General features: G+C 37.4%; 1 protein-coding gene across 2 annotated transcripts in view; it reads left to right on the top strand.

Annotated features, from left to right (window-relative positions):
• Positions 1-921: 921 nt before the first annotated feature.
• mapk8ip1b (mitogen-activated protein kinase 8 interacting protein 1b) overlaps positions 922-15,654 on the top strand; it is a 41,864-nt gene continuing 27,131 nt past the window's right edge. The window contains exons 1-2 of one of the 2 annotated variants that reach the window (XM_008405942.2): positions 922-1,105; positions 12,985-13,096. In XM_008405942.2, coding sequence (XP_008404164.1) covers positions 1,029-1,105; positions 12,985-13,096 — 189 coding nt within the window. In that variant the 5' untranslated portion in view covers positions 922-1,028. Of the gene's footprint in view, positions 1,106-6,894; positions 7,278-12,984; positions 13,097-15,654 lie in introns of those variants that run through there. The other variant, XM_008405943.2, reaches the window with a different exon arrangement.

Here is a 15,654-nt window from a genome sequence, read left to right as displayed (position 1 = left end):
TTTTTTTTTTTTTTTTTGCTTTCACTGATTTAATTGCAGTTTTCATAATGAGTGAGTAACACTACACGATTTCTAAATGAAATGCAAGCCAGCCTTCTACAGCTAAAGGTATCTGATGCAGTGACCATAGTATCATTGTGCTTGGTTAACTTGCAAACTGATAGCACCTAAACCCAAAAGAAAATCTATGTGGTATTTTCAACGTTAATTTATTAAGGCACATTTAATACCAGTGGACCAAAATAGTGCCAAGTGTAACCGAAACATATCAGAAACAACAGTGAAAACACAGTAAAGGCCACTATTAAAGTATCTTAGGTTTCCTAAGCAGCACAACACAGGCTGATCATATGATATGTGACATAAATCTGCTAAAAGATTCCCAACCCATTCCCAACTTTTTAGATTGGATACTTCATGGGTATTCCTGTCAGTAGGTTGACAGTTTAGTCTTTTTTAGTGATCTTATCTAAAATTGAGAAAAACTAAATATTAGGTCTCAAACCATTAAAAAAGTAATCAAAACAAACACTTTGTGTACAGAATACACCACATTGGGTGTAATGGAGCTCTACTTTTGACTCAATAAATGAAATAAATTGACATTTTGGTTAAATTAGGCACCTAGTGAATTAAGAAATTTAGAGTTCTTGGTCAAATTAGTACTTATTAACATGACCTGCAGGCTGCCTGGTTAAACAAATAATGCTCGTTTTAAATATTTTACAGGTTGCAATTCATTTATCAAGCTAATACATGTCCAATATCTTTATGTGCTGTGTCTTTGATGAGTTTGGTTGCCTCTACTAAAATAAAAATAAAACTTATGATTTTTTGTTTTATTTTTCAAGCGTTATTAAATAAATAAATACAGCCGAGATAGCTATGACAAGTGGCCATTTTTTTTTTTTCCAGAGTCTTCCAAGGCATTACCCCAGCAGCTTCGCCGCCGCACCTCTCAGGTGTCCGTCGGGCCGGGCGGCTTCACACTGTCAGCGGAGTCCGTGGAGACATGAACGCGCGGCGGCATGGCGGACAGAGAGAAGCGGAAAGCCACACCACCGTCCGGCCGCAGCGTCCAGGTGAACTCTCCGGTTAGCTTCAGGTAAGAAGTCCGGCAGAAAGAGTCTGAATAGGGGTAAATGAGGTGCTTGTGTATTCACCGAGCTGGCGTCTGTGCGCTGGGGGCAAATCGGGTGAGACTCTGCAGAATTGATGGGTGCTGATGCTGCTATTCGGATCCGCCGCTGCAGCAGGAGGAGCAGCAGCGTTGGTCCCTTTCTTTGGAGCTTCGGCTTTTAGGGAAGCATCTTTTGATTTTGGGCGTGTCTGGTCCCACAGGACTCAGACGGAGCGGTGTTGCTGTACCTTCACAGAGCATATGTCGCATAACCTACTTTTTCTTAATCTGATCAAACCTCTAAATCTCTGCAGTCTTTAAAACAACAGCATTTCGCGTGGAACTGCTTTGGCTTGAGCCCATTTGGTTCTTTTTTTTTTTTTAAATAAACTATTTTGTCTGACATTTTTAAAACAGCTTTGAAGTTAGGATGACATCAACTGTCCACCTCCATAATTTTTACAAAGGACAGCTCTTATTGACATATCAGTATAATGTAATGTTGGTATATGGTTTATCTTATTTACACAATCCTGAATCTACAAATTTTACTATGTTTATTTTACCGTATTAGTTTGTTGTTCAGGTTTTTTATTTATCTGCATGTGACTGAACATGGATGGATCTTTTATTGCACAAATTAAACTGATAAGATGCTTAAAATAGAAATGAAAAAAATAATAGATGTGACTGGTTCAAGCTGATCAAATATACAGATAGACAAGCTGAAATCAGCTGCATGCTGTTGCTTCATGCACTCTCATATAAATTCAGAGGTTGCAGTTATGCCTGTGGCCAAAGCTACGCTCATTAAGTACCATTACTTTGTGGCTGAAGGTCCTTTGATCAATATTCCCCAGTGAGATAGCAACAGAAACTCACCCTGCAGGCTCAGTCTTCTCCCATCCCAGTGTTGTACATAAACATGCCAGTCTCTCTGCTGTAGAGACTTTCTTTACAACAGTGGTTGTACCCGTTGTCTGACTAGCAGATAATTATTTAAATCAAACTAAATAAAAATATGCTTCCATTGAGTTTAACCATTTCAAAACCAATAACTTAAGTATAGAAATAAAAAGCAATCCATAGACAAAAGGGATTTATTATGAGACATAAAAGGAAATCTGTGAGAAAATCAAAAAGATTCAAGAGATAGGAATCACGCTGAAAACTCAGTTCTGTGTTTTCTTCTGTGTTTGTGATCAAAGGAATAGCTCAGTGGTGTTCCTGACATGAAATGAGGCCAGAAAACAAAGTCAGGTTTGGATTGGTCCCAGATCAGCCATATGCTGGCATGTTTGTTTCCGTGACATTCTTCCCCTCACATGCTGTGCTTGAATTATCAATTCCTCTCCTACTTGCTGATGTTAAAAACAGGGCAACCACTCTGCTGCATTTGCAGCTCTTATCTTTGCTGTATTTATTGTCTTTGATGTGGGAGCAGTTCCACTTTAAGCTGACAACATTAGTTTTATTAGTGCTTTGAATAACATTTTTAGTCAACAAAGTCAAGGTGCAACAAAATACATTTCTGTATAGTCAAATAACATTATAGAGTAAGCTAAGCCATAGTTTTGCAAATGCATCTTGCATATTTAAACTGAAGTTTTGGGGAAAAAGGAGTTGAACCTACAGTCTTGAAAACCAAACCAAAAGAGCAAACTGTGGTTCGCCTAACAACCCAGGTCTCGGTTCAGTCGAAGTGAACTCTGGCACGGTGCGAAAGCATATGCAAGCGAACTAGAAATCACTACAAAAGCAGGAAGCACACTAGCGCAAGGCATTCTGGGCCAACAGAGCCAAAATAAATGTGTAATTCTAGGACGGCAGGGAGACATGGCTTGTGGTATTTTACCCGAGACAAAAGAGAAATCCTACAACCACTAAAACCTTACACTACTCCATTATTGTTTGTACTTTGTGAAGAAGGAAGTTTGTTGGAAAAGCACTGAAGGTACTTCGGGAAGTACTCCAATCTAGAATGTGGTGTTGGACCTTAAATGTTTTGCCAGCAGCCATAATAATAGAAGAAGAAGCAGAAGAAGACGACCTTGGGGAAACATTTAGTTGTATTAAGGTGTCAAGAGACATCTAGTGGTGAGTGTTGGTAAGTGCATTCTTTAATTTAAAACTGCGTAACACTTTTACTTGTCTGATACGAACCGGACATGCTAAGCAGCAGAAGCAGCTCAAGTTGTGTGTGTAGCTAACAAAAGTAAGTTTAATCTAATAATAGCTGCATAAACAATTGTCAGGTGTTTTGCCGCTGTAGATACGCAATGTTTAATTTGGGTTTGATATTATTAATTATTTGTTCTGTAATATTTGAGGCTGTTTGTTGGTGGGCGCTACATGCTAGAGCTAATCGCATCAGGTGCAGTGTTTGGATTGTAAACTGTTAAGCATCGAAGTTATGTGTGTTTAAGCTTTGGTTATAATAAGTTAATCATACTGTGAGGATGTAAAGATAAATATGCCAAGTAGTTTTATCAATGCAGAAAGCATGCATTTCTGATTTTATTTCGTTCTTTTATAGACCACACACATACACTCTTACATATTCGGACGTAACGTGAAGGCTGCTCTGTTTGAACCTCTTCGGGGTTTTTTGTGTCGTTTCCTTCAGTAGTTCTTGATGCAGCGCCACCACAGACGAGGAGGTGAACATGTTTTTCGGAAGGTTTGGATTACTTGACGGCGCTGTGTGAAAGTGAACCATACCAGCTAAAAATCTTAACGAATGTTGCAAGTTTAGTCCCCAATCAAACTGAGTCTACCAGGGTATCATGTGTGAAAACACCCTAAGTGGGCAACATTGACAAGTGATGACTAGAAGGTATTTTGCCTATGTGAGGATATATATTTTGATTGTTTTCTAAATTAACCTTTGAACCTTCTTGCATAAACCAGRTGGGGATAGTGGAAAGATGKCAGGGCTCTTGCATGCAATTGGAAAAAACAAAAGTTCTTGCTTTTGATGGCCTTTTTGACAGTAACCTTTACAAACAGATAACTTGCAAGTTCCATAGGGTAACTGCATGCAGTAAAATATCTCAAAACTTGTGTGTTTTACTCATTGGTATCGTTTTTAGATATACATATAAATTATTATAACCAACAACAACCAGTTCTACCATTTAGTTATTCTTTCATTGTGTGACTTGCAGACTCTGAAGTGATCCGTTCAGTTTTATCTGTAAGAATGTGGCTTGCAAAGAATGATAGGAGGCAGCATAGCAATATGCACAGGACCACAATGCTGAATAATTCCATTTTCCAGAATGCTTTTTCATTGACTTTTATTACCTCTATGTAAAAAATGTTTTCAGAATCCTTCAACTGGATTGAATTGTAATTGTCTGACTCTCTCATATTTAAAGATGAGCAAGGATGCAAAAGAAACTGATTTGAATTTCACCCTCAGCGGGAACTGACATCCTGGACAGTAATTGTATTGGTTGCAGCTCCCCTCTGCTGATTATTTACTGCTGTCTCTTTAATTCTGCTGACCAGACATGTATTCACAGACGGCACCGCCCTTCTGTGGATAAACTGCAGGTCTACTTTGTCTCTGTCTTTTTGCAAAACACAGAGACAAAGATATTTCCACATATCTTTGGAAATTGACACAAAATGTGAGTAATTTGAACAAAATTGACAACTTCTGTATCAGCTCACCTGAACTTTCCAGATTGAGATGGCTTTAAGTATACACTAAGCATTTTAAGGAGATACTAACAAACTCTAGTTGAAGGGGGCCCACTTGATGTAATCACAAGCTTTTGTACAGAGAGGCCACAATGAACCCTGGTGACTGAATTCAGCAGAGCATGAAATAGGAGCTGCCACATGATATGACAGGTTGAATGGTCAACCCTTTCTGCATACCTCATTGAGGTTATACAATTTTAATTGTAAAAGTGATTTAAAGTAATTTAAAAAAGTGTTAAAACTTCACACTTCCATGCAGCTCCTGCATATTCTCTGTGGGTTGGGGCTCAAACTGAAGTACATTATCACTTTACCCAGTGGCGCAACTACACATTATTCAGGTGGATGCGAAAACCTAGATCGGCGCCCCCCCCCCCCCCCCCGAGGCAACGATACGTGAAGGGTAAAACTCGCTACATTTACCTCGTTATGTGCGCGAGGTGAAGGAGCGTAAGGCGCGCAAAAGTGTACGGGAAAACATCATCGGCGCGCCGCCCCCTCCAGACGGGGTTTTGGCGCCCCCTCTGGTGCTGCGCCCCTATGCGTTGCATACCCTGCATACCCACTTTTTGCGCCACTGACTTTACCTATGAAGCTGCCGCCAATGGAAAAAGGGGCTTGCTTATTTCTATATGGTAGATTTTAATAATTTTTCAACATTACAAAAAGTAACTTAGTAAGATAGCTACTTTATTAGTAAGAGATTTAAACTCCTTGCTTTTAATGCTAATTATTTGTGTTACACCTAGCAGTATTCAGAGATAAAGTTCCCAAAACTCTGATAATAGCTACTCATTAGAAGGGTGAAGTTTGATATTGTCAGACAGACATAATATACCTAGTTAACTTTCAGTACTTGGAGAGTAAATCGTTATTTAAAATGCTGCAGTTCAGGTGAGTTGCTTTCACTACCTGCAGTTTTCACCACCAGCTGGTGGTTTTAGTTCCAGGCAGTATTTTAAACGTATCCTTACAGTCTGACGGCAGGCAGCAGAATCTCAGGGACAAAGGACAACTACTTCTAACACAATGTTGAATAGAAGACAGGCGAGTACTTTAAGATATTGTACAATAACAAAATGAGTTTACAATCTGAAGGACAGATTTTGCCAAGAGAAAAAAAAATACAAAGTTGAAATTATTATTTGTTTTCTATTCTTAAATCTATGATGCCTTCAGCTTGTATAAAATACACAAACAGTAAGAAGAAGGAAATAAACATTGATTATTAATGTTGGCCCGGTTTGACTTACGGGATCGAGACCAAAATGTTGAAAAATGATATGGCTGATATGGTAATTTTGAAACTTTTTGTCTCACTAATTTGGTTACATTGAGCTGGTTAATGTTTCAGACTAGCGATTAGACAAATTAGGCCAATATCTGCAATTTTTATAACACTGGGKATCRGCCCTGTCCAAGTACRTTTAGCTCATAAACCAAGTGTTGTGGGGTTTTTATGGATGTTATTTTTGTGAAAATTTCCTTGTAGCTTTTCAAAGACAGTTGCCATGGCTTTTATCTGGTGTTGTAGATRGACTGGTGTTTTTATCATATGGTTTTCTTTCCTCGTGACTTTAAAGAAATTTGTATCAGCACTATAATATTAAAAAAAAGTGGATACTTCTCAAATAACATACTAACAAATACAAATAMATTGCTCAGTTAAGTCTGCCATAGCAAATATGCTGGAGGAAACACACTTGGGTGCTTTAAAGGATAAAACATTTGGTGTTTATCTGAAAAATGATGCAATAAAGCATAACTTAGTCACACTGTCATAAAAATCTGCATAAAAAGCCAGCTATGTTTTATATGTTTAATATTGCCAAACCCAAACATAATCTCACAACAAACRGATAAATGTAATAAAGCATATTTTGTTAAGAAGATACATGGAGAGCTAGACAAAAACRAAGAAATGCAGACTTTGATGACTGATGTTCCTCATGAATAATTTAGCTTGACACTGTTCAGATGAGAGAAACAGAGACAGGGGAGTGTCCTGTTGTGCTGATGTTTCTCCTGTTGGGGCTTCCCGTGCTGTTGAATGATCTGCTAACACCAGCAGTTTTCTGCAGTGGCGTAGTAAATCTGATGCACACAGCACCGTGCGGGTTATATAACTCTACTCCTCTTTGGCAGCTTCAGCGCCACAGCTTCAAACAATTACCCCATCTATCTCTTCCCTCCGAGCGAACGGTAGCAAACGGAGCTTTGAATCGGACTCCTAGCTCACCGACCCGGACAAGCTGCACCCCTCCTCCTTTTTCCTCCGGCTCTTTTCCTGTTTGCTCCTCCTTCTCTCCCTCCCTRCTTCACTTTCTAACCCTCTTGCTCCTTCTCATCTTTCTCTTGTCTTGCCTGTGGATGCCCTCCTCACGTACAGAATGGACTCGGGAGGGGAAGGAGGAGAGGGTTGGATGGAGGACCAGTGGGAAAAATGGTAGGGTATTGTTTTTGTGAGCAGAGTGTGACCTTGTGAGTGTGTAACTGGTTGTATTTATTTTTATTATTTTATGCCATCTCCTTGCAATTGKGAAAACTCGGGCAGGCGAGCCCTTGAAGGAGGCCGGATGCACGAGACTGCACATTTATGTTGAGGAGGAATGCAGAACGTGCAGAGGGAGAGAGCAATTTGACCAAAAATAGAACCTGAGAAGTCTTATGTTGTGCATGTACGTTATGGCAACAGCGCTGGCGCAGAAGTAGCACTCTGTGGAAGAGTCTGTCTGTTTTCACAGTTTGTTTTCATACACAGGATGATGGATTGTTTCCTTKTTGTAAYCTGATGTAGTGAATCTGTCAGGACAGTCCTGGTTCGGCTCATACCCCCTGTCTCGTCCTTGCAGGAGGGCGAAGCTGATGAATAACTGACTGCATTGAGTCTTGTGATCTTTTGGTTGGGAAAAAAATCCTGTGATCTGTGAATTTACAGAARCATRTAATGAGAGCGACTTAAAGTGTCTGCTTGAATCTGCCAAGATATGGAACTATTGACCAGGATATGTTGATAACAGAGCATTGGCTAAAAGGAGAAGGTTTGTTACATATTCAGACATGTTTGCTATAATTTATGTCAAGCAAACTCTATTGATCTTTTTTGTTTGTAGTTCTGTTTGTTTTCTGAGTCACCTTTTTAAGATCAATATGTTATTTACCCACAATAGATTTATTGGAACTTTAGCTTTAGTAGCATGCAGAGATATAAATGTTCCAGGCACATAAACATGTGAAAACTGAAATGCTTATTAAGTTTCTCAGTATTTGTAAATAAAAACTATATGTTTCAAGGTATGGATAAAAATAGCTCTGTTAATTCTAGCAGGCTAAACTGTAGACTCGCATAACTAATAAGCTGGTTGGGGCCATCRTTTCCTGAGCGTGAGGTCATGCTGTCCTTCATCAATGCACGCCAGGAGGCATGCCATGAAGACACACAAATGCCAGTTGGCTGCCCTGTCACCTCCCACTGTCAGAATAATGCAGCAGTTTAGCCCAAATCCGTAGTGGTACAAACTGAAACATCAATCCTGCAGCGCTGTGTCCATCTGCTCTGCATGATTTCTCCATGGAGAAAGTGAAAATGACCTCTTCTTCAGCCAGAAACTGTCCAAGCAGTGAAATCCAATTTTTTATTTGACATATTAATATCTTTCTTAATTCAATCCATGGGTACTTCATATTAAGGAAAACAGGAAAAGTGTASCTGAACTATGAAGAATAGTTATCCCAGTAGAATAACCACTAGCATTTTCTTTTAACCATTACAATATTAGACACRACGATGTAAAACAATCCACTGAGTTACAGTACAGTGAACAACAAATATGACTTTAATATATTAAGCTTTAAAGTGCATATGGATAAATTRTCCATCTGATCTATTGTTGAATTGTTATGCATAAGGAAAAGGAACATTTTAACTGAAATTTAAGTGTTTTTATTAGAGACACAATTTATTGGTTTTCATTATCATCAAACTTGCTTATTGTTATATCTGTTTCAATCCTSTTGCAATTTTTCCTGCGTAATGCCTTCCACTTTTCTGTCATCACATCGTAGCGCATCAATMATTTTTGAGAAGTTATTGCTGCTCTGCCATGCAGCGCAACTGAATGAACATTTTAAGGCAATAACTTACAGAGGTCTTGGAGCGTTTATATTTCAAAACCGAATCACATTTAGTGAATTTGGCATCCCACACTGGACTCTGTGTGGTCCGTTTCACTTTCTTGTTTTGGGATGTCGTCGCCACGATTATTTCTCTTGCAGCYATCAGCGGGCTCCACCTAAGAATGACTAGCGGCGCCCTCTTCTGGATGGCAGTCACACTATAGCACTGAAAGAAGGTTAATTTAAATGCTTTGAATGCTAACATGTTGAATGGGGACTTTTCTGTGTGTAAATTGATCTGGACACTTATTGAAATTTGTGGATTTTACTATTCTGTAGATTTTTGCTCATTTTAGGAAMGTAATTCTAACWGTTTGCATTGTTAGAAAGGAGGTTCAATTAAATGCTTGAATTCTTACTACAACAGTTGGAACTGTTGGAATTAACTTTTGGTTAGAACTAGTTAACTAGAACTAGTTATGTTGACTACTTTTATTCAATTGAACTAACTAGTTATATTAGTTAGTCAATAAAATATTGACTAACTAATAGAACATTGATTTTACTGATTAGAACCAATGTCTATTGTCTAACTAATGAAACATATTTGTGGATTTTACTATCCTGTAGATTTTTGCTCATGTTTTGCCAAGGCAAGTTATTCAGTCTGACYAAAAAAACATTGGTTTTATACATTTATTATGCACAAAATATGGCATACTTTATAATAATCTGGAGATAAAATGAACTCTTAAGTTAATCTCTTCTCACTCTCATCAAATAATGTTTTCTAGTAATTTTGTTTGTTGTTTTTCCAGCTTGTAGAATGTAGTTTGGCTCACATATTGCTGGAAATATTTAGAACAATTATAAAAATGTGTTGTAAGTTATGTTTCAGTCCATGTACTTTCCATTAKTGAGAATGATGTACATATGGCAAACCCTTAAACCGAGTCCCTGAGATACAGTATGTAAAGGACAACTGTGTTTACACTGGCTTTCACATCAGCTTGATCTAAATTTACAATATTTGCCATGTAAGTTTGCACACTGCCGTTTACCATTCTCATTGCCTTCTAGTCTATGTGACGTCTGTGTTTCATTGTGACAATGTAATTTTCTATGTCTTCCACTGTCTTGCTTCGCTMCAGTGGCTGCATCCACCATACCAACAATTCACTGTGGCATCAGGGTCACTCTGTCCTGTCAAGGCGCTTTATCTCCTACCGCCTAATTTTCTTCTCCCTTCTCTGTTTCACTGTCGGCTGCCTTTATTTGTTCTTTATATTTCATGGTCCAATCATTACCTTAACCTCCTKTTGACCTCTCTGGTCATCTCTCCTTCTGTCCTTGTGAAGACAGTTATCAGTAAACATGGTGACAGTAACATGTCATGCATTAAGCTTATTGGGATTCTTTATCATCGCACTTCCTTGTCRCTYCTCCCTCATCACACTGCGTATGGGCTGYTGGCCCTGTTGTTCAATAACACAACCAACACCAATGTGCAATTATCAGAACTTTAAAGAAATATGGTAGAGTCACGGTTCTGCACATCCTTATTGGGTTAACTCCCAGTGCCCTTGATGCCAACCTTTTATATAGATTGTAGTGAGTTCTTATGTTCTGAAGAGTGGTGGAAATTACACTGATGATGGAAAGAAAAAKAGGATTTTGAAAAATGGGGGTAMATTACAACAGATTATATTAAAATATTCAAAATAATGTAATCTTAAAGCCTTAAGTGAACTAAAGTGAACCACCCTTGATTTTAACACTCAATGAAATAAGCCAAAAATATGCATAAGTATCGTTTCCCATCACATGGCAAAAAACTGAGTTATCAAACCCCTTCAAGATCAAAATGTACTATTGATTGAAATCAGCATTGTTCCCAATAGGGGATACACTCAGTGGGAAGTATGGATTTAAACTATGTGAAAGATGATTGATTTTTTTCACCACTAGTTTAATGACGATATAATATAAATGTCCTATCAATAACGCAACCTGAAAATGCTGATAATAAAAATAAAAGCAAAATATTGCGCAAATTTGTGATAGCATGAGATTGAACTTAGGCTTTTTTAGAAACATTTACTCAGATATTATTTTTCTCTAGTGCTTTTAGAGTTTTTATTAGTTTGTTGAGATAAAATGTACAGTAAATAAGAATCCAAAAATGACAGATTTAAATTTATCAACCCTTTTAAGTTAAGCCTTCAGCTTTCATCGCCTAAATGATAATTGCTAAAGATGGTTGCAGCTGTGCCCACATATGCATACAATGTTAATGCAACCAGGAATGACAGTAATGATACATTAGCACTGTGGCTTGCCAGAGTGATTATTGTCATCCAGGTTAACTTTAGCTTACTCTCTGTTATTATTTTTTATTCTTCCAAAAACCGTTTTACTACTCGGCCTCTGAACTGCCTGCAAGGGTAGAGAGATAACATGATTGAGGATGAAGAAAATTGAAGCATTGTTTACTTGAAGTTAATTGCATCTTGTCGGAGACAAAAGGACAGTCCATCAAGGATGCAGGGATATTTAGGCATGCTGCTCCAAAAGCAAAAAGGTTATCTGTGTTTTATTTGTTGTTTCTTCACGTTTTATGCTCCTAATTTAAGGATGTGAAGGCGAGGAAAGAGTGGTTCCCTACAATGTTATGTTTTCTACCAGAGCATACATATGTCACAAAATTATCTACTTTGCATTTCTATCTRGAAAGATATTCTTCAGAATGTTTTTCTTTTTAAACGTAAGACTAAAGCTGGCATATAAATACAATCGAATGCTCTTTACCAAAGCGTATGATAATGAATTTTGCTCTGTATTTTGTCTTAGCTTGGCCACAATTCACTGTGGAATCAGGGTCACACTGCCCTATAAAGACACTCCATCCTATTCATTTCTTGGCGTACATAGTTTGATCACCATCCAAGGTAGACTTGTTTTATCACTTTTTTAGGCATGTTGAACAAATTTTAAGCACAAGCGTGGCAATGCAGATGGTACAAATGCATCAATGGCGCAGAATTGACACAGGTATTAAAGTTTTCATCCCAATGCACATACTGTATAAAGTGGGGCACATCAGAAGCAGCATAGGTACCTCAAAGACATACAAAACACACTACTAAAGGTCCTACAAAATGAGAAATAGTGTTATAGATCTTCATATCTTCTCTGGATTCTGGTGACTATTTTGACCTAAAGTTCATTTAGGTATTTTAGTGAGTAAGCTATTATTATTGTTATTATTATTGCATTTGTATTTTTTACTATACATCAGTCACAGTTGTGTCTATAATTGCTGTGAARGTGGACATGTAACATAACAGAACGAGAAATCAAAAGATTARTGYTCATATTTTCCTGTCGTCCAGGACCAATTGGAGGATATTTTTAAAGTTACTCAAGTAGGATTATTAATACAGAAACTAAATGAAGTCATATATAAGTGAATGCGTTTAAAAGCACTGCAAGCATTGCATTAAGGTGGTGCTTGGGATTTCTGATCAGCGCATTATRGCTTGAGATACAGTTGGTGCTGCCTCTTATTTTCATCCCACAATGATTTTTTTCTTTAACTTTGACTTTTTATTTGTCATTCAGAAATTTACTAACAGTGAACACAGAACAAAATTACATCCAAGTATATTTGTTTTTTATTCGCGCTGGTATCTATGTCCTTGTTTCTAAGGTATTCCAGGAGAAAACCTGTTTATAAAAATACGTCTGCACAACCTGAGTTTGGAACCCTATACTTGATACTATACTTTTATACCCTATACTCAAACCAGCTGTCAGGTTTGGTAGAGGAGGAGTAATAACTTATTTTGAAGCAACAAGACCTTCAGGGGACAATGGATTCTAATGTATACCAACAAATATGAGGACGCTCTAAAACTTGATCAAAACTAAGTCATAAAAGTACAATATCATGTAAAGAAGTCATTCACAATGACATGGAATATTGTAAGAAGATTAACTTCCCCTTATCTCTCTCCCTTCTCCTTCCCTACATCTAGGCTGACTCATGACATCAGTCTGGACGGGTTTGAGGATGATGACCTCTCGGAGATTACAGAGATCACCGACGAGCGTGGGATGAGCCTCAACTGCAACGGCCCCGATATTAAAGTAAGATTCCATGAGTTATGAAATTTCATGAAATATGCAATGAATTTGCTTTAGGTTTTTATGTTACAATACTTTATCATTTAATCCAGAGGTTTGCTTAACTAACCTCTGTAAAATGAATCATGATCTCCTTCAGTTATTGATTTCACTTATTTACTAACTATTGCTTTCATTTCTGCTGCACCTTACAAATTGTTTAGCTTAGCTGCTGCTTAAAATGCATTTATGGCTCCAGTTAGTAATTAAACTCAAGAAAAGATTTCTATATTGACTTAAGTGGGTTGTTTTTCAGTTTTGTTTTTAGGTCACGAGTATAAAGTGAGACAGTATCCATAATAAATACGTTTACAATAAATGTAATTGTAATGTCACCCTGAATCTACCACAGTTCTCTAAATGCTAAAAGTATTGGTTTCACTGCAAGTACATGAGAGCAGAGGCATACAATAAATGTTTTTTAACTAAATAAAAAAANACTTATTTACTAACTATTGCTTTCATTTCTGCTGCACCTTACAAATTGTTTAGCTTAGCTGCTGCTTAAAATGCATTTATGGCTCCAGTTAGTAATTAAACTCAAGAAAAGATTTCTATATTGACTTAAGTGGGTTGTTTTTCAGTTTTGTTTTTAGGTCACGAGTATAAAGTGAGACAGTATCCATAATAAATACGTTTACAATAAATGTAATTGTAATGTCACCCTGAATCTACCACAGTTCTCTAAATGCTAAAAGTATTGGTTTCACTGCAAGTACATGAGAGCAGAGGCATACAATAAATGTTTTTTAACTAAATAAAAAAAWAATCTGTTTTTTGTCATCAAAAGGTTTATAAATCACAAAAAGCATAATAGTTCAATCTATGTTTGGCTTGTCTGTATTGTGCTGTTTTATGCTTTTCTCACTTTAAAGTAGCCCCATAAAAAATAAGAAATATTGAATCACAATTTCTCTTGCAAATGTGTGCAATATTGCAATAGCAAAAGACTAYGTGGATGCAACATTTTGTAGGATATAATATTTCAAGTGTTGCCTTATAGCTCTGCTTACCAAAAATATATGAGGCTGTTAGGATGGACTTTTTCTGCTGTTTATGCTGATGGATGGCCCTGACAAAGATATTAAAGTTCAGAGAGAAGGTGAGGATGTGATGGGAAAGAAGGTGAACAGGGAGGAAAATGTGAAACATTTAATATTGTCAACATTTTACTGTATGGTATTGTAGATAATGCGTTGACATTATCATGTCTAGCTTAAGAAATAAGCTATTCATAAATTCATGTCTAAATGTGGTGATAAAATTAATTTTATAATTAATTTTAAATCCACAGTAAAATGGGTATTTTGTTCAACAATACATACAGCCATATTTTGTTATATTGATCTCAAATTTAATTGAGTGAATCGTGATAACAACCGGAGCAAAATTCAGCTCTATAGAATCGATGTGCTGAACCGTAATGAGTAACATGGAGGAAGAAAATAGCCAGAAGTAGATTTATTATTCTGTCAGATCTGCTCTGTTCCCAGTGAACCACCATCACCACCTCCATTCAGCTCTGCTGCAGTATCCTTGGCAACTGAGTGGTTGAGGGGCTTTTCAGTAACATTTTCTAGTGATCCATCTTTGATCACTTAGCACTGCGTAGGCCAAACTGATAGGAAATCCTCCAGAGGGCTGTGAATATATTTGAGGCTTAGAAGGTTGTTCATTTTCTCTGTTTTTCCCCATCTTACCCTGGGAGCTAATTATAGATCAGATTACCAAATGCGAGCTCTCTCACCGGAGGTGTATTTGTATGTGAACATTGATGACTCWTCCTCTCTCAGGGGCCTTGTGAAGGTAAAATTTCACAATGGGTTYCTGAATGGCAAACACCAATCGGGTGTCATGCCAGTCGCAACAACAAAGCTTCCGTGTCCCTGAGTGACTGCACTTCCAGGGTACAAGGCTGTTTCTGTCTGGCTTTTGCCGACCGTGCATCATTTCAATATAAGGGTTGTTGTTTAGCATTTGAAAAGAGTCAGCTGTGTTTGGTCTCTGGTTTATGCATCAGTTCTACTAGAGTTTGGATCACGACGTGGATCAAACTGCTTGGGTGGGAGGAAAAAGAAGCTCTCTCTTTGTCAATCACAATGCCTATGTGTGTGTGTATATATATATATCATATCACATCAGTTCTTAAATCTCTTCACTGCCTCCATGTTTGTCAAAAAATAATTTTACGTACTACCTAATTAAAGTGTTCTGAACGTAGCGATTTTTAAACCCAAGTATTGCGCCTTTAAAGTTAATCAACACAGTTTGGATTGGGTCAACCTAATACTGTCATTCCTGTTTTTACCTTTCTTTGTTGGATATGAATCCCACAAAGCGACAGCACAAGTCAATTATTGATAATGATTTATTCATAATTTTTAATTTTATCAGAAAAAAACAGATGATAAAAAATATAAACATGATAAAAAAAACATTCAGTTGCAGTTATCAGCTTGTGGGGCTCTTCTTGAAAAATGTAAGTAGTGGTGACCACATCAGTAAGGTCAACGTCAGAAGGG

The sequence above is a fragment of the Poecilia reticulata genome, linkage group LG3 (genome assembly GCF_000633615.1).
Source record: "Poecilia reticulata strain Guanapo linkage group LG3, Guppy_female_1.0+MT, whole genome shotgun sequence".
Taxonomy (NCBI): Eukaryota; Metazoa; Chordata; class Actinopteri; order Cyprinodontiformes; family Poeciliidae; genus Poecilia; species Poecilia reticulata.
This window is presented reverse-complemented; position numbering and strand designations above follow the sequence as displayed.